Source organism: Bombina bombina, chromosome 1 (assembly GCF_027579735.1).
Source record: "Bombina bombina isolate aBomBom1 chromosome 1, aBomBom1.pri, whole genome shotgun sequence".
Classification (NCBI taxonomy): domain Eukaryota; kingdom Metazoa; phylum Chordata; class Amphibia; order Anura; family Bombinatoridae; genus Bombina; species Bombina bombina.
In genome coordinates this window covers 149,976,137-150,003,944 of record NC_069499.1, presented here as the reverse complement: position 1 = coordinate 150,003,944, position 27,808 = coordinate 149,976,137, and the positions used below count along the sequence as shown (strand labels likewise).

The 27,808-nt window shown below is 35.6% G+C and overlaps 1 protein-coding gene across 1 annotated transcript in view; it reads right to left on the bottom strand.

The window, feature by feature from the left end:
• The window catches only part of MDGA2 (MAM domain containing glycosylphosphatidylinositol anchor 2), a 1,262,343-nt gene that overhangs the window by 542,138 nt on the left and 692,397 nt on the right, over positions 1-27,808 (bottom strand). The window contains exon 6 of the mRNA XM_053697669.1: positions 21,229-21,498. Coding sequence (XP_053553644.1) covers positions 21,229-21,498 — 270 coding nt within the window. The remainder of the gene's footprint in view (positions 1-21,228; positions 21,499-27,808) is intronic.

Sequence of the window (27,808 nt, the reverse complement as noted above, 5' to 3'; positions counted from 1 at the left end):
GTTGTATTGGTGCGCCAATGACCATTCAGGATCAATTCACCAGCAGTGCATTGCTGCTGGTGAGCCTACCTAGGAATGTTCTTCAACAAATTATATCAAGAGAACAAAGCAAATGGGATAATAAAAGCAATTGGAAACTTGCTTAAAATTGCATTCTCTATGTGATTAATCAATCAATTGAATGTAGACTTTTCTGTCCCTTTAATTATCAATACCGCAGAACATGAGGTATTAGAGCAAACTATCTTTTCCAAATCCCCTTTGTAAATTTCAGAACTTTTTTTTAACATAAAGAATAATTTCATAAATTGATCAAACAATAATGTAATATAGTTTCAAACCTTAAATAAAGTAAAGGGAATGATATGCCACAGCCTCAGTGCATGTTTTTGTTTCTTCTCTGTTGGGGATGTTGGAGGCAGAATCCAGTTTTCAAACAGAACATGCATTGCAAAAAATGCACAATAAATAACTGGAAACATGAAACCCAAAAATTGGGATTTTGTGATTTAAGTGGAGCCTGTAATTCTAAACAACTTTCAAATTTACTTCAATGATTACATTTTCTTTGTTTTCTTAGTATTTTTTGATGAAAAACATGGAGCTAAGCTCAGGAGTGTGCACGTCTGCTAGAGATGGGTGGATGTTTTGCAACATTTGAAAAATGAAATCAATTTTAACACATTTGTTTGTTTGTTTCAAATTCGGAATGTTTGCACAACATTCTAACATTTGTTTAATGTAACAGTATTTCTAATTCTTTCTTTAAATGTAATATTCGTTATAAATGTTTCTAATAATTAGATTTTTAATAATGCTGTATTCAAATTAAAAACATTTGAATCAATATATTTGTAATAGTATTTCTAATGCTTTCTTTAAATGTAATTTTCTAATTATGCAATATTGAAAATAGAAACTTTTAAGTTGATATATTTGTATCTGTTATGTATTAATTTGCTAAATTCCCTACCACATGAACTATTGAACTTCTGATTGAAAGTAACATTTGAAAACTGGAAATATCATTCAATTACAGAATTTTAATGGCTTTACATTATTATCAACATTCAATTGTGCAAATTTTGTTCTACCAAACGAATTACACTTTCAGCCCATTCGCCCATCCCTAATGTCTGCAGCACTATATGACAGCAGTTTTGCAAGAATGCTATACATTTACAAGATCCTGTAGTGTAGTGTTCAAGACATGTGGACGATACCTAATTAGATATCTCTTCAACAAAGAATACCATAATAAAGAAGCAAATTTGATAATTAAAGTCAATTCAAAACTGTTTGTTTTAATTGTATGCTCTGTATGAATGACGTACCTTTAATGTGTGTGGAATAGGAAGAAAATAGTTTTGTATTATTATGTAATCTAAAGTTTTAGGAATATAGACTAAGCAAGCCATCAAGTTAGTAATAAACTATACCTATTAGTCAATTAATATTTGCAGGAAATACACATTTCCTCTCTCTCTCTCTCTCTCTCTCTCTCTCTCTCTCTCTCTCTCTTTTGGACTAGTTTACAATACTATGATCTGTTGTGTCTTTAGAGATCTTTTTTTTGGATTTGTTTTTAATATTATCACTAATTGTTTTTTTTTTTTTGCTTCTTCCAAGCGGCATCTTCTATCTTCATCCGATGAGGACCATCTTGGATGACGTCCCTTAAAGGAACCGTCATTCGTCGGGAAGTCGTCAGAAGAAGATGGGTCTGCGGTGGAGGTCTTCAAGATGGAGCCAGTCCTCATCGGATGAAGATAGAAGATGCCGCTTGGAAGAAGATGGTTGCCGGTCCGGATCTACTCTTCTTCCCGGATAGGATGAAGACTTTGGAGCCTCTTCTGGACTTCTTCAGCCGTCGGATGATGGATGTCTAGCCCCCGCTTGGGCTTGGATGAAGATTTCGGAGCCTGGAACGATCGGTGATACCTGGCATGGTGAAGACAAGGTAGGAAGATCTTCAGGGGCTTAGTGTTAGGTTTATTTAAGGGGGTTTGGGTTAGATTAGGGGTATGTGGGTGGTGGGTTGTAATGTTGGGGGGGGGTATTGTATGGGTTTTTTTACAGGCAAAAGAACTGAATTCTTTGGGGCATGCCCCGCAAAGGGCCCTTTTAAGGGCTGGTAAGGTAAAAGAGCTTTGAACTTTTGTAATTTAGAATAGGGTAGGGCATTTTTTTTATTTTGGGGGTCTTTGTTATTTTATTAGGGGGCTTAGAGTAGGTGTAATTAGTTTAAAATTGTTGTAATTTTTTTCTAATGTTTGTAAATATTTTTTTATTTTTTGTAACTTAGTTCTTTTTTATTTTTTGTACTTTAGTTAGTTTATTTAATTGTATTTATTTGTAGGAATTGTATTTAATTAATTTATTGATAGTGTAGTGTTAGGTTTAATTGTAGATAATTGTAGGTAGTTTATTTAATTTATTTATTTATTGATAGTGTAGTGTTAGGTTTAATTGTAACTTAGGCTAGGATTTATTTTACAGGTAATTTTGTAATTATTTAAACTATTTTAGCTATTAAATAGTTCTTAACTATTTAATAGCTATTGTACCTGGTTAAAATAAATACAAAGTTACCTGTAAAATAAATATAAATCCTAAAATAGCTATAATATAATTATAATTTATATTGTAGCTATATTAGGGTTTATTTTACAGGTAAGTATTTAGCTTTAAATAGGAATAATTTATTTAATAAGAGTTAATTTATTTCGTTAGATTTAAATTATATTTAATTTAGGGGGGTGTTAGGGTTAGGGTTAGACTTAGCTTTAGGGGTTAATCCATTTATTACAGTAGCGGCGAGATTCAGTCGGCAGATTAATGGTTAATAATTGAAGTTAGGTGTCGGCGATGTTAGGGAGGGCAGATTAGGGGTTAAAACTATTTATTATAGCGTTATTGAGGCGGGAGTGAGGTGGATTAGGGGTTAATAACTTTATTATAGTAGCGGTGCAGTCCGCTCGGCAGATTAGGGGTTAATAAGTGTAGGCAGGTGGAGGCGACGTTGAGGGGGGCAGATTAGGGGTTAATAAATATAATATAGGGGTCGGCGGTGTTAGGGGCAGCAGATTAGGGGTACACATGGATAATGTAGGTAGCGGCGGTTTACGGAGCGGCAGATTAGGGGTTAAAAAAAAAATATGCAGGTGTCAGCGATAGCGGGGGCGGCAGATTAGGGGTTAATAAGTGTAAGGTTAGGGGTGTTTAGACTTGGGGTTCATGTTAGGGTGTTAGGTGCAGACGTAGGAAGTGTTTCCCCATAGCAAACAATGGGGCTGCGTTAGGAGCTGAACGCTGCTTTTTTGAAGGTGTTAGGTTTTTTTTCAGCTCAAATGGCCCCATTGTTTTCTATGGGGATATCGTGCACAAGCACATTTTTTAAGCTGGCCGCGTCCGTAAGCACCGCTGGTATCTAGAGTTCCAGTGGCGTTAAATTATGCTCTACGCTCCCTTTTTGGAGCCTAACGCACTGAAAACCCAGCCATTCTGTGAACTCTAAATACCAGCGGTATTTAAAAGGTGTGGGAGAAAAAAAGCATGCGTAGCTAACGCACCCCTTTGGCCGCCAAACTCTAAATCTAGCCGTAAGTTTCTTGGTCTGAGTGTTGATGTTGGTCTGTGGCATAAGGCAGACCATACAGCTTTCTAGTTATAACAAAGACAAATTATTTTGACTTCAGGTGATGATTACTTCAGAGTGGATAGATCTCTCTGACTGGTTAAGAAACTTACTTTTATTTTTTCTGAAGAAAGAAAAACTTTGAATTTAACGTCCCTTTGAAAAAGCAAAACAAAAAAAACAAAAAACATAGATGATACCTTTCCAATCACAGTGTATCTTCAACCAAAAACTGTGTCATATGAATATGGGAACATTAACAGCTGCCTGAAGAGTAATTGAAAATATAACTGTCTACAGATCAATTTTTTTCCAATTAATTTTTGTTTCATGGATCTCTGCAGAAGCACAATTGTTCAGTTGAGTTTTGCATTCATAGAAATTGTCTTTCTGCTTTTTTGCTCACATTCAGATATTCATAGCGCACCCAATGTGCTTTGTCATATTTAATCATGTCAAGGGAATTCATACCGAACATTTTATTTTTATTTTTTTCCTTATCTCACTTCCATTGGAAACAAAAAACATGAAAGAGTTTTGTATTTATCAAGAATCATTTTTTACAAAGTTTGTACTTAAATCCTAAAACAGTAAAATAAGCATCTGGATATATAATATATGTTCACATTGAAAATACTTAAGGGGATATTTACCAGGCAAAATGGAACAAACAACTGATATGGTTGTAAATGTTCCAACATAAAAATACCATTTGACAAGTTGTTTATTTGCCTCTAGTGAATCCTTATACCAAGCAAAGTAGTCAAATGACAGCTATTGTATTATATCCATGCCTCCTAAGGAAAAGACACTGCAACACTAAATCAATTTCCCTTTATCTCCATAATACTCTTCAAACAAGTGGACTGCTATAAGGGATTGTAACAAAATATGCAAAAGAAGATTATTTTTGTTTTAAACCCTTGTGCTGGTAATTGCAACTAAAAATATGTTGTGTGTGCTTAGTAAATTGTGGTTATATTTTTCCTAAAGGATTATTTACAATCTAACCATTCAGTTTGTGTTGCAAAAAGGTAAAATGATGCCCTGATCTACAAATCATCTACGTAAGGAAAAAGGACTGAACACTTCCATTACTGGTATGATTTTCCTATGCACTAACTGGTTATTTAAAGGGACATGAAACACAAAAACTTTTCTTTCATGATTCAGATAGAAAATACAAAATTAAAAATAAACTTTCCAATTTACTTCTATTATTTAATTTGCTTCTTTTTCTTGTTATCCTTTGCTGAAAGGTTTATCTAGGCAAGCTCAGGAGCAGCAAAGAACATAGGTTCTAGCTGCAGATTGGTGGCTGCATATATATATTGATTGTCATTGGCTAACCCATGTGTTCAGTTAGAAATCAGTAGTGCATTTCTGCTCCTTCAACAAATGATACCAACATATATATATATATATATATATATATATATATATATATATATATATATATATATATATATATATATATATATATATATATATATATATATATATATATATATATATATATATCCCACTACCCTAAGAGAGGCTGGAGTACATATATTTGTATTGGGTGTGCACACTGCAGGTTTCACAATCCTATCCCTTCTACATATCCTAACTGACCTAAGAAGAGGCAATAAGATAAAATACTAGCAAACAATGCAACTTTTTCAAACAAAATGACAGTAGATAGCCTTGCAAACTCATGTAACAAGTCTAAACTGGATTATTGTTTTTTTTTCCCCTTCTTTAATTTCTAGGTTCTGTAGTTGTAGTAATTTGAAAGTGTTCATGTTTTAATAAATCTAGACCAATAAGCATGAATACTGCAGTATGTAACATATATGCTTCAGCAAACCTTTAAACCTTTTTATGCTCATTTATGCAGTTCTTTCCTAATACTGAAAATATCAGCTTCCCACATCCCTTTATCTAAATCAGCCTTAGCTAGACATTTTAAATGGATATTATAATTATACAATTACATTTTATTTTATCACTAGTGAAGCTGCAACGTTACACATTTTCAAAAACAACAACACAACAGGGTTAAATACATAGTTAAAGTATCACACTAAATCCACAGAGCAATGCTGGTCCAGAACGGAAACTGACACTGATCCAATCAGCAGCGAATTAGAGCTTGACATTTTATCCCTATATTGACACTTGAAGTATATCTCCTAGAGGTAATCAAGTAGATGTGTACTAATTAAAGGATAGTGTCACCTAAAGGGAAAAATATATCTATTTTCTATCAATAGCAGCTGTTTAAAAATGTTTCCATTTTGCAAGAAATTTGCCAATTGAAAAAATGCAGTGTTCCAAATCTTTTGGGTGTCTTAAATTGTGCAAACTAATATATGCATATCGATTCAACTTCACGACGGACATAGAATATCATTTCATCTTCTGTGGTATGAATTATGTATTTCTATGATTTATACATTACTTAGTAATGTTATATATTTATTTTTCAGGATTCAGCATCCAAACTTGCTTTGTTAGTATTCATACAATTTATACATCATTATTATTTGAATTTGAAATCTTACTACCTTGGCTTGCATATACAATTCCTATGAGTCTAAAGATGACCCAGAGATCTTGCTGAATATCTCTGCAAGGAAATCAGGCTTTTTTATTTCCATCAATCCCCCCTGGTTCTTTATTTTACAGCTGGTTTAATTATCTTCAAAAACCATTTAGAATGTATTTTACTTCTTTAGTTTATAATTCTTTTTTTCATTCACCTGTCTGAAAATGATTGATAGCAGATTTCATCTTGACTTTAACATATCCTTATGGTTTGTCTGCTACAGTGATTTAATTCCCGTGCCATTTTTACACATATCTAAAATGATTCTATGCAAACATAAGTTCGCCTTTAACATGCATCTACTGAAGCTTGCAAAAGTCCTTTAACAGGTCATTTACATAAATATATAAGGTAGCATTTTGTACATTTTTAAAGGGAAAGCAAGCCTTGTAAATAGAATATTTGTCTGCAGTCTCAACATTCTAGGTGAATGTGAATTGGTTTGAATTAATTAAAAACCTGATTTTCTGCAAAAGATGGCAACTCAAATTATGCCACTTCTTTAATTCCTGGTGCAATCCCAAAAGATAGGCTAATGATAGATCTTTAAGACTGAATTTGTGCTCTCTAGTGTGCAAACTAGTTGGCACTAAACCCTGATTGGCAATGCTTTGCCACTTTTTGTGGGGTTAAAAATATAAATATATGAAAGCATTAGCACCATATGGAAATGCTTTAACTCATTTGGCTGTTTCAGAAGTGCCATATTGCTCCTCTGAGGCTGTATATGCTTTTATGTTGTAAATGAAGATTGAGTTTATTAGATATTACAATGTGTGCAGAAACATGGAGGAATTTGCTTAATAAACCAGAAGCTGGGGTCTGCCATTGTTGCACTATTTCAGGGTGCAATCATTTTTGTGAGTATCCATCATACCACTACATCATGTTAACAATGCTTGCTCAGTTTTTGTTTGGTACCTACAGGTTGTTTTTTTTATGTTTTATAGATTTTGAGACTACGGGGCCACTTTTATCAAAGGGCTTGCGGACCTGATCCGACACTGCGGATCAGGTCCGCAAGACCTCGCTAAATGCGGAGAGCAATACGCTCTCCGCATTTAACATTGCACCAGCAGCTCACAAGAGCTGCTGGTGCAACGCCGCCCCCTGCTGACTCGCGGCCAATCGGCCACCAGCAGGGAGGTGTCAATCAACCCGATCGTATTCGATCGGGTTGATTTCCGGTGATTCCTGTCCGCCTGCTCAGAGCAGGCAGACAGGGTTATGGAGCAGCGGTCTTTAGACCGCTGCTTCATAAGTTGTGTTTCTGGCGAGTCTGAAGACTCGCTAGAAACACGGCCCTTCAAGCTCCGTACGGAGCTTGATAAATGGGCCTGTTTGAATGATAGCTGTTTAGAACAGAAGGACGAGTCCATAGAAGGAAGGAACTGTAGCAATACTGTAGATATAAAATGACTATTACTACCCTTTTGTTTTAAGTGTCTATCTGCTTTCTACAAGACATTTAATTATTCATTTAAAAGGACTTTAAACATTTCTTGCTATTATGTAAAAAATAAATAAATATGCAATTTTCCCATGTTCCATAGAGTGGCCAAACAAGCAAACATTGTAACCTATGTTTTCTTTGAAATGTTGCAAATCAGCTGGTTTAGGTAATTTTGCAGCATTTAAAAGAAAACCTAAATTTCCATTTTTGATCTTTCTAGGCAGCTTAGGGCAATCACATTTTTTTAATTCAAAGAAATGTGTTTAATGTCCATTTAAGCCAGATATCTGCCAAAACTGAACGCTCCCTCCACAGTAGATCTCAGTGAGCTGTGATTTTATGTTTGTTTTAATAAATATTTAATAGAAAGTTAACACACACTAATAAAGTAAAATAGAATTTATAAAATTATCCTTGGCCTTGTGCCATTATATAGCCACAGGATTCCTTAGTGACTTGTAATATTCTTATTATGTGCAGTCGAAGGTAAAGTATTCCATACATAATATCCATGTAATTACAATAAGCACATCTTATTTGTGCACTAGCTTGTAATTAAGCCCTTGGCTGACAGAAAGGGCTGTAATGCATTTTACCATGGGAATGTAGAAATTGCAATGTCAGCATTCTGAATAGCAAATGCTTAATGTTGAGGTGCAGTTATAAGAACACACATTCAGATAAGAGTCTGAAAATGTGGTATTCTGAGATAATAGCTTGCTGAAAATTCAACTGTACTGTGAAATGTTTTCCCAATGATCCATTTTAACTTTACCTTTATTTCGTTATTTGAATTAGTTTATTTTAACTGGTTGGATCCCACTTATGCTGAAAATGTCAGTACTTAACACCTTAAGCCACCTTGACGTAGCTACTACGACACAGGGTACTTTGGCCAGTTTACCCTGTTGACGTAGTAGCTACGTTCAACCTTCTCCCTTATGCTGATGGTTGTCACATGATGCAGCAGCCGACATATTGGTAAAAAAAAATGTCAGAAAAAATCTACTGCTTATTTGAAATTCAGAGTAAAGGTTATTGCATTGTCTTTTTATTATGCACATGTTAATTATGAAATTCAACGTTATTTAATGGTCCTTTAAGTGTTGTTTATCAAAATCTATGTAAACAGGAAAGGTCTTGAAGAAATCACGCTCCCTGTGTGGGGTGGAACAGAGAGGTACTAATATTGTTTACAATTGTTATCTCAGCTAAGGAATCATTTGTGTTTTTTTAGAGTGATACAATAATGAGATCTGTTCTGCCTGAATGCTAAGCCAATATTACTAGGTTGTGGTTTCAAAGAGAAAAAATATCTATTTAATATAAAAAGATAAATCTAAAGAAGCATATAACAATACATTTTATACTCTGCAGCTGGTATAACAACTCATCTGAAACACATCAAGGGGGAAACAATGTTACAGTAGACTGTCCCTTTAATGTCTATGTGTAATGCTGGAAAAATAAAAAATATTATGACGGGTGAACCTCTGGGCAGCGGCCATAACTGGTCGCAGCTTTGTTTGCTGCTCCAGCTCTACTTATTTAGGGGTCTAAAATGATGCTCTAAAGGGTGCTCTCTCCATTGGGTACTCAGATGAATTCTCGGTGGGCTTGCCACTTGACTGGGGGGGAGGGCCAACCTCCCTAAAATGGGCCTTGGGCCTCCATGAAGAGCGAGAGACTGGGGAATCGTCTGTTGTGTCCTTGGTACGCCTGAGTGATGCCAACATTAAAGGGACAGTTTACTCAAAAATTTTCTCCCCTTTAATTTGTTCCCAATGATCCACTTTACCTGCTGGAGTATATTAAATTGTTTACAAGTAGATCCTTTACCCTTATATTGGCATTTGAAATAGTTAATTTAGCATGTGGTATCCCCACCTATTCTGAAAGTTTGTGGCCGCAGGTCCAAGCTATAGATAAGCTTTGTAAACAGTCAGCAGAAGAAATAACACTTCCATTTGGATGTAGCAGAGATAAGGTAATAAAATGTTGATTTTCCATTGTTCTCTCCAAGTACTGGTGATTGTTTTATGGACAGATATAAGATAAAGAAGCAATTATATGTACACAATGTGATACAGTAATAATATCAGATTATACCTACAAGCTCAACCCATTTTATAAGGTTGTTGCTTCAAAACACAAAATCAGAGCATTAATATACACAAATAAACCTTAAAAAGCTAGTTTTCATACATTTTTACTCTGCAGTTGGTAAACAAAGCAATTGTAAACACATTAAGGGAAAAACTATTTTACAGTATACTGTCCCTTTAAAGGGGCATTATACACCAAAATTATTAGAGACTATTTAAATAAAGCATTAGGTGTAGATAAAATTTGCAATTGACATGCATTACCTATTTTGCAGCTAACTCTCCTAACACCATGCAGGGTGTTTCACTGAATATGCATACCTAAGTACTATACTCTAATCACTGAGCTATTGTTTTCTGTTCACTCCCTAACTGGGAGCTAAACTTCTCACACACTTCTCAGTGAAATATGATTCTTTACAAATAAAACAACAGTTTCTTAGCAGACCTCATATAACTTAATGTACAGTAGCTTTAGTGAGCCAGGCATGTCAGTTAGTGACTTCCTGCTGTAGGCAGTTAGGGAGTGAAGAGAAAACAATAGCACAATAGTTCAGCGATTATAGTACTTAGGTATACATATTAAGTGAAACACCCATTTTTAGGAGAGTTAGCTGCAAAATAGGTAATGCATGTCAATTGCATTTTTTTTCTACACCTAATGTTTTATTTAAATAGCCTATAATAATATGTTGGTGTATAATGCCCCTGTAAGCTTTCCTTTGGCTTCTTCCAGTACCTTTATTGTACTGATTTAGGAGATTGGGCTTGAGTCCTGTGGTTCCCTTGCTATAGTATGCAGCAGGCTTCTCCTATAACCCCTACACAGCGGACACAACCGATTTTTGGATTGGAGTTGGGTGAAAAGACTAGTATACTGTGTCTCAGACAAGAAGCTCCTTTATATTTGTACTATTAGTCTGACATATCATCCTAGAACTGTTAATTCCTCATATTCTATTTAGGAAGACTTTTTGTCTGGTAATGTAGTGATAAGCCTTTGTGCTGGTTGCACCTCTCTGGAGTGACCACCAAGTCCAGCAAAGGCAATATGAGTTATTCCTCCACCATTTTATTGTTGTATATTACGGGGCTATAGCAAGGAATCGTCTACAAACTATAAGAGTTGGTCTCCTCCCAATTCATACTCTAATCTATGTTTCCACACTACTTGCATTTAAGAGTATTTATATAGATATTCCCCTTTTAATATTATAGAACTACTTTGATAAGTTTATTTCAAGTTACACTTATATCTACTTCACAATTTCATGAAGTCTTGAAAGTGTAGTGACCCCCATTTCCTTCATTTGATTTTCAGAGATGCTAGATTATTTAAGAGAGTCTTTTTTATTGGGGACATCTTGTCTTTACAACTTGAGGTATGATGGGGATTGTTCTATCCTTAGAATTATTGATATTTAAGTATTAGACAGACACTTGTTTTTATGTCTAAATGTTTGAACTATAGGGCCATATATTTTACCTATTTGTTTTCTATAGTCATTTAGGTCCAAAAATTACCTACTTCTAAGAATTTGGTAAAATATTAAAAAGGGAACCATTTTGAACTACTCTAAGTTTAAGAGTGGCTCATTTCTTTTTTTTTTTTTCTTTTAATTTCTTTTTTATTGAGGTTGAAAGGATACAAGAACAAGCATTATTTGCATCTGAAAATCAAATACAAAATCGCAAGCAAGATACAGTAAACTATGGCATGACTGTCCTGTATACACACATATATATCACAAATATTACATTGCCAAGTGGTGAGGCCACAATATATGACTGTTTAACATGCAATGCTTGACTAGGGAACATAGAGCAAGTAATTTATAACATAACCTTATTTTTAACATTATAAACGTATATATTTGTATATCTCCCATCTAAAAAGGAAGCCACTTTTGGACTTCAATTAGTATTTATATCGCACCTAGGGAGTACTATAGTTTAAATTGCTCAGGCCTCTTTTGGGCCTTAGAATTTGTTGATTTAAAGATTTAAAGAGTGGGAGACTAGGGGGCCTATCTATCAAGCTCTGAAAGGAGCTTGACAGCCCGTGTGAAGATTCGCCAGAAACAGCAGTTATGAAGCAGCGGTCACAAAGGCCGCTGCTCCATAACCTGTCCGCCTGCTCTGAGCAGGCAGACAGACATCACCGGAAAGCAACCCGATCGAGTACGATCGGGTTGATTTACACCTCCCTGCTGGCGGCCCATTGGCAGTGAGTCTGCAGGGGGCGGCGTTGCACCAGCAGCTCTTGTGAGCTGCTGGTGTAATGCTGAATACGGAGAGCGTATTGCTCCGCATTCAGCGAGGTCTGGTGGACCTTATCCGCACTGTTGGATCTGGTGCGCCAGACTTTGTTAAATAGAGGCCTAGGTGGATATATGGATCCTGGAGTTATTTAGAGGGTAAGTGTTCACATTCAATGAAAGAAAGTTATGATCCTACCACGTGAAAATGTGATCCAATTACAACCTATAGGTAAAATTTATCGCCTCAAAGAAGGTTAGTAACATGGGGTTAGTAAGTAATTTAAATAGCAATAAATGCCCAAGCCGTACGTACATAAAAAGAAGAAACTGATTATTGATGAGTCTAATAATCCTGTGTATGGCTTCCAATAAGGTATATCAAACCAACCCAGACATTAATATTAAAGTAGGGCTAAATGTCTAGGCCATTAAGAGTAAGTTGTTTAGTGTGATATGTAATAGTTATTAATATGGAGCGCTAATCTTAAATTATATTATTACACTTCAGTTTGGTTATTTCTCCTCTCATTTCCGAATAAAGCAGGTAAAATAAGGACTCCCCACCTTGACAATTAACGCATTTACAGTGTGCTACATCACTTCGGCCACTAATGATGCAACAACACAAAAAAAAAGGCAACAACAGTGGGTGACGAGGCAGTTTGGTGAAGAAACAAGCCATTTTATCAAATATAGAATTTTATATATGGACCAGGTGATGGGGGCTATAAGGATCTGACATATAAACTAGGCTTAGGGGCAGATCCTGAGTTGGCAAATACTATAAGCTCCATTATAGTGCTTGCAGCTTGCTATAAAAATCCCTAGGGTGCTCTTTTGTGGTACGGTTATATACAATCAAGTAAAACAATTATCATCAGCCCACTCGGTTTTGTAGTGTAAATGTCTGCATAAACAGTGGCACTAGTAAATCAGAAGATATCCAAGAAGCAAAGTCCCGAATCCCAGCATGTACAATCATCTATCCAAAAAGGCCAGCAAGCAACCACATGTGTGACTATATATGGAACAGTACGAGGAACTAACAATAAAAAAAATAATACTGAATATTTCTCTTAATCCTCAGATAGTATATAAATAGTCCCATAGAGTCCTCAGTTCTCTGATCGTGAGATTGTCATTAGGAAGAATCAGGGACATAGCAACCAGTTGCAATATGCTTGGAATTATAAAAGTAGATAATGGGAGAATAGTAGAAGTCCTTGCGGCAACAATAAAATTACCTAGCCTGAACTATTTAGACTAAAATGTCACCCTATTCCCATTTTACCGTTGTTCTCAGTCGATAGCCTGGGGCTCCAGAGCTGGCAAGTGGACTGTTCAAGACGGTCAAAACTTTGCAGCAAATCTCCTGTCACCAACAAACTACATGATATAACTAAAGGACCCATCCGTGGCCATATTTGTTGGTGGTTCAAGGTGTTGCTTGGGTCCATGAACACAACTAGCAACAGTTGTACAGGTCTATTGCCTGTAGCTCGGATATGATTATAATTAGTATAGTGCATCGGTGTGTGCCTTATTGCGTCTCCTTTGTCAGCCTGGAAAAATGTAGGTGCAGTGCCTCTCCCAGTGAATTGTGACGCAGTTTCATGCATGGGATCTCCGGCACTTTCAGCCAGCACTGCAATGTCAGGATCGTTGTAGGGACCAGCATTAGCACGACCAGCTGTTGTATGGTACTTTGTCTCACCCTGCAATGGTAGTCCATGTGCGCTCGGTAAGAGCAAGCCGCTCATGTATACTAACCCAGAAGGGGTCGGCACTCCATCTAGGCTCCCATTCTGACATCCAGGCTCTGAGGCATTACCATGCTTAATCTGGAACTCAGAGCAATGTTGGATATCATGTGTCTTATCCACGGCCATATCTCTCGAACATGTGTGCTGTATAGTGTCCGATATCTGAGGGGAGCTTGTTTCGGCATAAATACTACCCCACTCTCTTGTCAGGTGTTCAGATAGGCATATAAGATGATCCTCCAGTAATCTAGTGATAGCATCTAGTACCTTCAGGGTCCATTCTGATATATTATATTGATGTATCTCAAACAAAACAGCGGTCTCCCACTAACTTGATAAGTGTGAAAAGTAGCAGTTATCAGTGACTGTTATACCCAGCCTAGTTGCTGGGGGGGATTCTGAGGCTTTGTATGAGGCCACCATCATAGGCCTCAAAGGTCCAGATCAGGACTCTGTGGTCATGAAAACACCAGAGTTAGGGCTATGATATCTATACCACAAGGGGTATTTAGAGTCTCAGGTTTAATCTATTAGCAGTCCGATGTACCGGCAATAATTGGTGGATTACCCGGATCTCAGCAGGAGCTCCAGATATTGCGATTACTCATGACACCCCCCCCTCGGCTCATTTTATTATTATTCTATTGGATACTCATGATAAAATCTATATATGCTGAGTGAGCAACTAAGTTTATAAACAATTTGTCTTATAGTATTATTGAGATAATCTCAGCTAACTACAGAGATATGTGACTCCTTAATATTTAACCCCTGCTGTACCCCTTTTGGACAAATTGTATATCAAAGGTCTATAGGATGCCCATAGTCATTTTTAGGATGTATAACTTTATTATTCATTTTACTATTTCTCAGGGTTTTATACATTTATGTGTGACTTTATTTATGTAAGATTATAGAATCTATATGTTTTAAATAATAAACGTTCCACTAAGAGCCCAGTGATGCTAGCTGCTATTTAGTTAATCTATATGTTTGAGTAATTACCTCCCCTAGAGACTATTTCTATAGTCTTGAGGCCCAAGAGTGTCTTCATGTGACATTGGGAGGTGCACAATTAATCTTTTACCTTTTTTATATCTCTTGTGGTCTGCATAGTCAATCATATAGACAATACAAATTAGAAAAAGTGAGGCTTCTAGGTTTATGCAGTTTATGCAGCTCTGCAATATGTTTTCTATGTTTTGTTTTAATTATGTAAGGGTTGCATAATGTAAGCATTATTATACTAATGTGAATTTACTGACCATAGTAAGTAAGCCTTCAATTTGCTATTGAATTCAGACATAGCTGGCACTGTAAATGTTGTCTCTTTGTAATGCTGTTCTTTTATACCCGAAAACACAAAACAGGTTCTCAATATATTATGATGGAATGGACACTGCAGAACTAATGACTTTATATATTTTATTACATGTATGATACTTGTGTAGACTTTGTAACTTGCACTATTGCCAGTTTATCATTTATATTGTCTTTATCCTTTTTGGTTAAAACCTCAATAAAAAAATATTAAAAAAAAAATGTTATGACACAGAAAACACACCAATATGTATATGATGGATTCAAACAAGATTGTTATTGTTACCAGTTTTACTAACATTTATTTCATGTAACACGTAAAAGTAAAAATAAATAAATAATACACATTTAACATAGAAACATAGATTTTGATGGCAAACAAGAATAATATAGGCAACATTTGACATCGGCTGAACAGACAAGGTTCCCTTCCGTACTGCTGCCCATATTTAACATTGCACAAGCAACAAGGCCAATCGCACAAGCAGGGGCTCTTAATTACCTTGTTCAGACTTGTCAGGGGTGATTTTGATCTGCCAGCTAAGAGCTGCCATACAGGTTAGGAATCAGCGGTCTGATAAGCACTGCTTCTTAACTATTGGCAATCCAAAGCTGCATACGCAGCTTGATAAATGGAGACCCAAGTCTAATAAGTCTGCCAACATGTCCTATAAATTAGTTTAAAGGGCCATGATACCCAAATGTTGAAACACTTGAAAGTGATGCAGTATAGCTGTAAAAATCTGACTAGAAAATATCACCTGAACATCTCTATTTAAAAAAGAAAGATATTTTACCTCAAAAATTCCACAGTAGCCACATCCCATTGTAAAGGATTTCTAAGCAGCAAATCAGTATGTCTGTCCCAGGACAGCTAAAGGAGTGAGCTTACGTGCACACTCATCTTATTTCCCTATTCAGTTTAAGGAAGTTTACTATGAAATCTCATGAGAGTTAAGTGAAATCTCATGAGATCACAGTAAAAGAGTGCATGACCTCAGCACTGCTGATGCTGATTGGCTGCTGTTCATTTCTTCATTTTTTTTTTAATTTTTCTTTACCTGCAGCTGGGCAGTAATTGAAGTATATTTTTTTTACACAGAACTTACTCTACTGAGCTGAGGAAATTGTGAGGTAAAATATCTTCTTTTTTTACATAAAGATGCTCAGGTGATATTTTCCAGTCAGCTTTTTACAGTTATACTGCATCACTTTCAAGTGATTTAGCATATGCGCATTATGTCCCTTTAAAGGATAGCCTTATGCTCATCCTAGGCACTCATGAAGTCCCCCCACAGTATTTGCCTTACCACCTCTAATGGAAGTTTAATCCATCAATCAACCACACTTTCTTTGAAGAAGTGCTTCTGCAAATTACTTTTCTACCTGCTACCCTTTAATTTTAGATGGTGAACATGTACTAACTTGCTACAAAACATTTTAATAAATAAGTCACTGGCTAAGAGGCATTGGACAGGAGTCAGAGAAGCTTATGGGAGGAAGTTATTTCTGGAAAAGAGACTGGGTGTAAAAGAGGTGGAGATCTACACTAATAAATACATTTTTTTAAATAAAATATTCTGCAGCCTTGCTCCTTTATATAGCTGTAAAATCCCTCACTGACATGATTTTAATTATTATTATATTCAGCTGAATGTAAAATGGTCCTAATATAATGTGCAAACAGTCACAATAAATGGGTGTTATGTGGAACCAGTTTGCAGTTAAATAGTCAGTTAACACCTTGTAATTACAATACTTTTTTAAGGTCTTAAAGTAAATTAAGAAAAAAGTTAAAGGAAAAAAAGAACACCTTGTTTACTGTTGTTGTTTTCAACAGCCAAACTCCACCCAGCCAATCAGGACTTGTTACTGGATTAGATACATGTAGCCACTGTTTTAATTTTCAAAGTTAAATATAATTTATTAAATCTGCTACTAGGCTGCAAAATGCTAGGAATTATAGTTTCCCATATATGGTAGGTGTGTAAGAAAAATATTTTTTGTGCCACCTTGGGCAAGTGACATGAAAAAAAACCTTGAATATGTAATAATTCTACAATATTATTTGTAGGTGCTTAACACCCCCAGCATCCACATAGAACTGTCTTCAGTAATATAGGCTCTTCAAACACTAAATACATTTTAGTAGTATAGTATTGAGGATATTCCAACCTCCAGGGCTGGATTTATAATAAGGCAGAGTAGGCCTGTGCCTAAGGGCACCCTCCATAGAGGGGCTCCTGTCTCTGTCTATTATAAATACCGGCTAGCCGGAAACTGTAACTATGATGGCCTGCAATGAAATAACAGCACTGTGCATGCGTTGGAGCCATCTTTTTTAAGGTAGCCATGAGTATTACACATGCACGGCATCTGGCCTCCCCTGCACATGAGCAATTCTTGTGGCGGCCTTAACAGAAATTCTCCTTCAGATACTTGCAGTAAAACTTAAGTTCCAAAATGACGGAACCCATAATTAGAGGGAGAGGCATGACATGTATATAGTGTTTAGTGTCTCTTTAAGCTGGGATTTGAAAAGCTGTCATGCCAGAATTCTCACAAATGTATGTTAAGCCAATCTCTTTTCACCTGTCTCATATTATGGGGCCATCATATTTAGCCTTACAATGGCAAATAGTCAGATAGCAAAGGCTCTGGTAGCCAATGAGTTAAAGTATATTTATTAAAGTTAGGTCCCAAATATAGCTTTACTAATATTCAGAAATACAAAAAAATATTGTAAATTAGGTTTAATGCATTTGCCTGGAATAAGATTGCATAAACTAAAAAGACTAAAAATACACAGAAGTCTATTGCACACATTATATAGTTCAACCGAGATTTCAAATGATACTATATGACTAATTCTGTATAACTAAATCACAATTTAATATGTAATACTGTTTACTGGTTTCTGGTTAGCTTTCACCCAAATGGTTCATTTCATATTTCATTACTTAAGACAATGGGCGCCATGTACTAAGCTTCGAAGTGACCATCCGTCTGTATTTCCGCGTCAAAATTCGCTCACGATCTGCTTCTCGTATGTATCAATCTGCGATCTGCTCGAAAAAAACACTATTTTCATCAGCGATCGTAATTTTACTCAACTCATCGTTCCGAAGCCTTTTTCCACTTACTACATGTTCGATCGCACGTAAATTCGCTGTAATCGGAAATTATGAATGTTACAACTAATCCGCCCGCTCCAACTTTCACTGTAACTTCGCGTGATTTGCTTTGCGACCATTTAGGTAGCGAATACAATAGAAAACTATAGGGGGTATCAACCTGACGCCAGGTAGAAGTACTTAAGTGAAAGGACTAGACTACTATTGTAGCATTATTGGTTTTTGGATCAGTGAATGAAGATGGAGACACTTTTACACATGTTTCTTTTCCGATTAATTCAATTACGAGGAAGAAGGGCTATACAGGCACCGGTTGACAACTTGCAGAGAAGGAGAGGTAGAAGAATTAGAGTCCCTAGAGTTTTCCTTCCACGTATGGGTTTGGAAAGCATTTCTGATCGAGAGATTATCCAGAGATTCCGTTTGGACAGAGAAGCTATTATGGAACTTTACAATGAAATAGCAGAATACCTTGAACCAATGACAGCGCGTTCACAAGCCATACCCGGACTATTAAAACTGTTGGCAGCCTTACACTTTTTTGCCACCGGTTCATTCCAAGCTGTGTCTAGCGTTATAATTGGCATCAGCCAGTCTGCTTTTTCGAGGCACCTAACCAAAGTTATTGATGCTTTGATGGTCGTCTTTCCAAGGTACGTGTGCCTTCCATCGACTCCAGAAGAGTTGCCGCTTGTCTGGCGATTATGACACCTAGATCGTCACGTGGGTAAAGAACTAAACCAATCAGGTTGCAGACTGCTTCTTAACTTTGCTCTTTCGCACCGAACAAAGCTTCAAAGTTATCAATAATCCGATTGTCTTCGACACACAATAGACGCGAAATTTTACGGCTTGGTTTTTAGTACATTCATGTAACGAAGTGCCATCCGCATGGTGCGAATGCCGGCGGGTTATTTCGATACGGTCTGTGCGAAAAAATTGACGCCTTAGTACATGGCGCCCAATATATTTAAATTACAAATATTAATTACCAGAAACTATAAAGAGCATGATTTTTTATATTCACCTTTCATGCATTTCCATTATATATTTTTTTTATTTTCAAGATTTAAAAACTGCCAATTCTTTATAAACATGGTAGACATTATACCCTTAATATTATCTAACTTTATAGCAAATAATGTAAATGGAAACATTCACTAAAAAACTGGGGGTCGATTAAATAAAGCTCTCCTTTCTGCTGAGATTATCTAAAAAGTCTGGTCATTACTGTGAGGTCCCTAAAAATAATTTTAGGAATGTAATTTTTAGTTTTAGAGCTGTTTATCTAGCTACATTACAATACAATGCTCAACAACAGCCCCCAAAGAATTTGCATGATTTACTTCCATGCCAGAATTATTATGATTATTTCTATTTATTTGTAATATATAATCTAATTCCATAGTGCTTGATACATGAGTAGGGGTACACAATGTCACTAATTTATAGTAAAAATAAATACAAAAGAAATATAATGGATTAAGCAAAGTAAATTAAAGTCAATTTTAAACCCCTTCTTAGAGATATTTTAAATGGAGTTGAATTGAAAATATTTTTTTTTTTGTGAGTCTAGCAAATTTAACTGCTCTCCAATCAGCGCTCTATGTGCAAAAAAAATTATGTGATTGCCGTACGTCTATAGCACTGATTGGAGAACAGTTCAAACCTTTAGCTCACCAAAAAAAATACTTTTATGGTGGGCAGCCGGAGCTCGGGTATTTGAATTTCAGTGCTATGTTTAAAAGTTAAAGTGTATCTTCATTACAACTGATTAATTAAACTCCATCTAACAAATTGCTAACATTCCGGATCTATTTATACAATGGGGAAAGTTTACCATCATTTTAAAATGTCCACTATGCTTTCATGGAAAGGAGATATTTTTTAACAAAAGGGATATTAAACCCAACATTTTTCTTTCATGATTCAGATAGAAAATACAATTTTAAACAACATCCCAATTTACTTCTATCTAATATGCGTCATTATTTAGATATCCTTTGTTGAAGGAATAGCAATACACATGGGTGAGCCAAACACACAAGGCATCTATGTGCAGCCACCAATCAGCAGCTACTGAGCGTATCTAGATATGCTTTTCAGCAAAGGATATCAAGAGAATTAAGCAAATTAGATAACATAAGTAAATTAGAAAGTTGTTTAAAATTGCACGTTCTTTCTAAATCCTGAAAGAAAAAAATTGTGTTTCATGTCCCTAAAGGATACAAATCTAGAGGTATAATAAAAGTATATTGGAAGTTTAATTTTAACTTCCATATCTCTTTACGTGTGAGGATAACACCTTGGCTGTCAGAGAGGTCTGCAACTCATTACTAGGAAGACATATGTAGCCTTTTCTGCAACCAATAAATAGATCTGTGTTCATAATGCTTGAAAGATTAAAATTATCGTAAGTGAGAACTGTGACGATATCATATTTAAGGAAGTTAAAGAGAGTGAATGCAACAACTGAGTGCTAGGTTAAATTAATATATCAAATTCAAATCCTGATTTTAAAATATTACATTTGAATACTGATTCCCATAGACTTACTTTGAAGTCAATGAGAATAAATAATTGAGTGCTTATAAAATCAAATGTAACATTTAATATGCAGATATGATATTTAATAATCAAATGCAAAATTCTACAAACTGAAATGTTAAAAATAATATTATTTTTTAAATAATATGCTAAAATATGTCCACATGATGACACAATGGAAAAATGATATTCAGAAATGCAATAAATGCATCTTTTAATTGTATGTAAGGAAATCTTCACTGAAATCAAACATTAAGTGCTGTTATAATAAAAGATAATTAAATACGTAATTCAACTTTGAGAATCAGTCACAAGACATTGCATTATACATTAGTAGTGTATGCATGAAGCATTTTGTATGCCAAGCAATGGTTTGGGTACAAGCTTAATACAATTTATGTAAAGGTATTCTCACCTCTTACAATAATACTGGTAGACTTCTTAGCGGGGTTTCCAACATTATTGTTTGCTACGCAACTGTAAGTACCGGCATCTTCTGAAGTTATAGATGGGATGGTTAATTTTCCACGATTCAGTACAGTCTTTTCAGGAAGAGTTCCAACATATCGGACCCAGGTAAGGGTTGGTGGTGGGTCTCCCCCTGTAGTGACACATACTAAAGTAATGGCCTCACCAGGATTTACAACAATGGGATCATCCACCAGGAGTTTAATAGATGGAGATGCTGAAAGACATAAAAAATATATATTTTAGATTAAGTACACAAAAGACATATTGTCAACTCAATTTCTACAAGCATTAAATACTGAAAACTTGTTACAACAAAGTCTTGTTTTGTGTTAAAAGTCTTATAAAAAAAAGATTAACCCCTTAGTGACCAGAGCACTTTTCCATTTGTTGACTGTTTGGGACCAAGGCTATTTTTACATTTCTGCTGTGTTTGTGTTTAGCTGTAATTTTCCTCTTACTCATTTACTGTACCCACACATATTATATACCGTTTTTCTCGCCATTAAATGGACTTTCTAAAGATACCATTATTTTCATCATATCTTATAATTTACTATTAAAAGAATTATAAAATATGAGGAAAAAATTGAAAAAAAACAATTTTTTTAAACTTTGACCCCCAAAATTTGTTGCACATCTACAACCACCCAAAAACACCCATGCTAAATAGTTTCTAAATTTTATCTTGAGTTTAGAAATACCCAATGTTTACATGTTCCTTGCTTTTTTTGCAAGTTATAGGGCACTAAATAAAAGTAGCACTTTGCTATTTCCAAACCACTTTTTTTTCAAAATTAGCGCTAGTTACATTGGGACACTGATATCTGTCAGGAATCCCTGAATATCCTCTAACATGTATATATATATATATATTTAGAAGACATCCCAAAGTATTGATCTAGGCCCATTTTGGTATATTTCATGCCACCATTTCACTACCAAATGCGATCAAATAAAAAAAAATGTTCACTTTTTCACAAATTTTTTCACAAACTTTAGGTTTCTCACTGAAATTATTTACAAACAGCTTGTGCAATTATTGCACAAATGGTTTTAAATGCTTCTCTGGGATCCCCTTTGTTCAGAAATAGCAGACATATATGGCTTCTACGTTGCTTTTTGGTAATTAGAAGGCTGCTAAATGCCACTGCGCACCACACGTGTATTATGCGCAGCAGTGAAGGGGTTAATTAGGGAGCATGTAGGGAGCTTGTAGGGTTAATTTTAGCTTTAGTGTAGTGTAGTAAACAACCCCAAGTATTGATCTAGGCCCATTTTGGTATATTTCATGCCACCATTTCACCGCCAAATGCGATCAAATAAATTTTTTTTTTAAATATTTCACAATTTTAGGTTTCTCACTGAAATTATCTACAAACAGCTTGTGCAATTATGGCACAAATTGTTGTAAATGCTTCTCTGGGATCCCCTTTGTTCAGAAATAGCAGACATATATGGCTTTGGCGTTGCTTTTCGGTAGTTAGAAGGTCGCTAAATGCCGCTGCGCATCACACGTATATTATGTCTAGCAGTGAAGGAGTTAATTAGGTAGCTTGTAGGGAGCTTGCAGGGTTAATTTTAGCTTTAGTGTAGAGATCAGCCTCCCACCTGACACATCAGACCCCCTGATCCCTCCCAAACAGCTCCCTTCCCTCCCCCACCCCACAAATGTCCCCGCCATCTTAAGTACTGGCAGAAAGTCTGCCAGTACTAAAATAAAAGTTTTTTGGGGGGTTTTAGTTTTTTTTAAAAAAAATAAAAAATTCTTCTGCTGTGTAGGACCCCCCTTAGCCCCCAACCTCCCTGATCCCCCCCCAAACAGCTCTTTAACCCCCCCCCCCTGCCTTTATTGTGCACCATATTGGGTACTGGCAGCTGTCTGCCAGTACCCAGTTTGAAAAATAATAATGTATTTAATTTTTTTTTATTTTATTAAATATTTTTGTAGTGTAGCTGCCCCCCCCCCTCAACATCCAACCCCCCACCCTCTCCCAGATACCTTGATTTGAAAATCCCACCCTCCCCAGTCCTCTCTCCCACCCTCCAGATCTACAGCATATTGATGCTGTTTGCATTGATCTCACGTGCACGCGCGTGCACGGCTCTCGTGCACGCGCGCGCACCCGCACAAGATCCCTCCCCCCTCCTCCACCAATAACTGCCCACCCGCCTCCCTGGATGAGCTCCCACCCACCAACGGTAATGGCTATCGATAGCCGATGCAGAGAGGGCCACAGAGTGGCTCTCTGCATCGGATGGCTAAAAACAGTTATTGCAGGATGCCTCAATATTGAGGCATCACTGCAATAACATGAAAGCAGCTGGAAGCTATCAGGATCGCTTCCACTGCTTTCAAAGACCAACGACGTATGGGGTACGTCCTTGGTCATTAACTGCATTTTTTTGCAGGACGTACCCCATACGTTGTTGGTCGTTAAGGGGTTAAAGGGACAGTCTAGTCAAAATTAAACTTTCATGATTCAGATAGGGCATGCAATTTTAAACAAATTTCCAATTGACTTTTATCATTACATTTGCTTTGTTCCCTTGGTGGTAATTTTGAAAAGCTAAACCTAGGTAGGCTCAAACTGATTTCTAAACCGTTGAAAACTGCCTCCTAGCTCAGAGCATTTTGAAAGTTGTTCCCAGTTAGACAGTACTAGTTTATGTGTGTCATATAGCTTTTATCTATCTATCTCACATCTATCTATCTATCTTACATCTATATCTATCTATCTATCTATCTATCTATCTATCTATCTATCTATCTATCGATCTATCTATCTATTTATCTATCATTTATCTATCTATTCATCTATCTATCTTACATCTATCTATTTATTACCTATCTCAAATCTATCTGTCTCAAATCTATCTGTCTCCCATCTATCTATCTATCTATCTATCTATCTATTTATCATCTATCTATCTATCTATTCATCTATCTATCTTACATCTATCTATTTATTACCTATCTCAAATCTATCTGTCTCAAATCTATCTCCAATCTATCGATCTATCGATCTATCTATCTATCTATCTATCTATCTATCTATCTATCTATCTATCATCTCACAACTATCTATCTGTATCACAACTATCTATCTATTTATCAATCTCAAATCTATCTATCTATCTATCTATCTATCTATCTATCTCACAACTATCTATCTATATCACATATCTATCTATCTATTTATCTATCTCACATCTACCTATCTCAAAACTATCTATCTCAAATCTATCTATCTCACAAATATCTATATCTCTATCTATCTATCTATCTATCTATCTATCTATCTATCTATCTATCTATATCTATCTCACAACTATCTATCTATCTATCTATATCACATCTATCTATTTATCTATCTCACATCTATCTATCTATCTATCTATCTATCTATCTATCTATCTATCTATCTATCTATCTATCTATCTTACATCTAGCTATTGATCTATCTATTTATCTATCATCTATCTGTCTTACATCTATCTATTTATCTATCTCACATTTACCTATCTCAAATCAATCTATCTCACATCAGTCTATCTATCTATCTATCTATCTATAAATCTTACATCTATCTATCTATCTATCTATCTATCTATCTATCTCACATCTATTTATCTCACATCTATCTATCTTACATCTATCTATTTATCTATCTCACATCTATCTTCTCTCTCTCTCTCTCTCTCTCTCTCTCTCTCTCTCTCTCTCTCTCTCTCTCTATATATATATATATATATATATATATACAGTATGTATATATATATATATATATTATACTGTATATACTGTATGTATATATATATATATATATATCTTTTTTATAGATAAATCCGGATATACCACGAAAGACACAATTGCATTAGTATAAGAAGCAATTGCAGACAGAAGCAACTCCATTGATTTAAAATGAACTGATCTGGCAAACTGGCTGTTCTAAAGAACAGTTAAAATATTTTTGAATTCCATGATTTTCCAGAACCAAAGTTGCAGTGAGTTTTTACAACAAAATATTCATTTCAAGAACAAGTTTTGTTGAATCTAGGCCAATGAATGTCTTGTATCAAGTAGGTGCATATGTTCCTTTGTTCTGCCTTATACCCCAGAATCTCCACATCACAACTAGTTTAGCTTATTGTTACCTCATATATTTCTCACAAACAGCAGTCAAGTGCACCCCCACTAAACAACCAGGGAACATCTGGAGAATATCTGATTAGGAAATCACCAAGCCAAAACCAGAGCTATCTTTCTAAATGTAATGCCACCCTAAATTGTGCTGCTCCAGGCTGATTCAGCTTTGGCCAATGAGCACCCCTGGTATCAAACAAAGTTTTTTGGATTTTTTTGCATTATAATAAAAAGTTCACAAAAAGACAGTTTTCTAAACATTTACTTAATCAATCTGAAAGAATTTTAATTATTTATATAAAAAAATGTTTAAATATTTTTTTCCTGAAAAAAGTTAAATTAAGGCTGTTTAAATTGATATTGAAAAAAAACTGGAAGTGAAAGTTTGTGTACAACCTGTTATAGTACCAATTGCTTATGGGATAAATAGGACAACTCCCACTACTACAGCCTGCCAGAAAAGAGCAACTTAAAATGTAATAATAATAATAATAATAATAATAATAATATATGTTATGTGCAGGTTTTTCCATTTATGAGTTTTATAGCTGTTAAGGTAGACTGAAGATTTGTGCAGATTAAATAACAAAATGGAATCACGTGTTTCCTTTGAATATAATTTAAAGGGACACTGAACCCAATTGTTTTCTTTCATGATTCAGACAGAGCATGCCATTTTAAGTAACTTTCTAATTTACTCCTATTATCATTTTTTCTTTGTTCTCTTGCTATCTTTATTTGAAAAATAAAGTCCAGAACCTTGGACAGCACTTGTTTATTGGTGGATGAATTTATCCACCAATCAGCAAGAACAACCTAGGTTGTTCACCAAAATGGGCCGGCATCTAAACTTACATTCTTGCTTTTCAAATATAGATACCAAGAGAATGAAGAACATTTGCTAATAGGAGTAAATTAGAAAGTCTCTTTAAATTGCATGCTCTATCTGAATCACAAAAGAAAATATTTGGGTTTAGTGTCCCTTTAAATGAACTTACAGTTTCTAATTAAACAGATATTTAACTTCCATAAGTCAAGACAATCTGAAAGCAGTGATTTATGAAACCGATGAAACAGCTCAGTTAAGAGCTAATAGAGCAGACTGTAAATGTGATTTATTTCTGGCCACACATTATGTCTGGACTTCGTTATTTTACCCCTACTCAAAAGCTTAATCATCTATTATAATCCTTCCTCTTCCATCATTCAACAGATATAAATGAAGTGCAAGTCCAAAGTTTGGACTTTTTACATAAAAATATTATTTTCACTTATTGAAAGACTTCCTGATGGTGTTCATTAAAACACATTAGTGTTGATTTTTATATTTAGTTACTGATGCATTTTGTTAATGCAAAAAAAAAAAACTTCCACACCAAGTACATTAGTACAAGAATTGTTTTTTTTTAAAGGCATATACTAGACCCAATACTTATTCTTTATTACTTATTGTTACATACCAGACAAACATCTTGCAAACACATCTGTAAGCTTGAAGTACATGAAACTTTTAAATAATCATTCGGCTAGATTTAGAGTTTTGCGTTAGCCGTCAAAAGCAGCGTTACGGGGTCCTAACGCTGGTTTTGGCCGGCCGCTGGTATTTAGAGTCAGGCAGGAAAGGGTCTAACGCTCACTTTCAAGCCGCGACTTTTCCATACCGCAGATCCCCTTACGTCAATTGCGTATCCTATCTTTTCAATGGGATCTGCCTAACGCTGGGATTTAGAGTCTTGGCTGAAGTGAGCGGTAGACCCTCTACCGACAAGACTCCAGCCGCAGAAAAAAGTCAGTAGTTAAGAGCTTTATGGGCTAACGCCGGTTTATAAAGCTCTTAACTACTGTACTCTAAAGTACACTAACACCCATAAAGTACCTATGTACCCGTAAACCGAGGCCCCCCCACATCGCCGCCACTATAGTAAATATTTTTAACCCCTAATCTGCCGACCGCACACCGCCACCACCTACATTATCCCTATGAACCCCTAATCTGCTGCCCATAACATCGCCGACCCCTATATTATATTTATTAACCCCTAATCTGCCGCCCCAACGTCGCCACTACCTTACCTACACTTATTAACCCCAAATCTGCTGACCGGACCTCGCCGCTACTCTAATAAAGTTATTAACCCCTAAACCGCCGCACTCCCGCCTCGCAAACCCTATAATAAATAGTATTAATCCCTAATCTGCCCTACCTAACATCGCCGCCACCTAACTTCAAGTATTAACCCCTAATCTGCCGACCGGACCTCGCCGCTAACCCCTAAAGCTAAGTCTAACCCTAACCCTAACACCCCCCTAAATTAAATATAATTTTTATCTAACAAAATAAATTAAATATTATTAACTAAAGTATTCCTATTTAAATCTA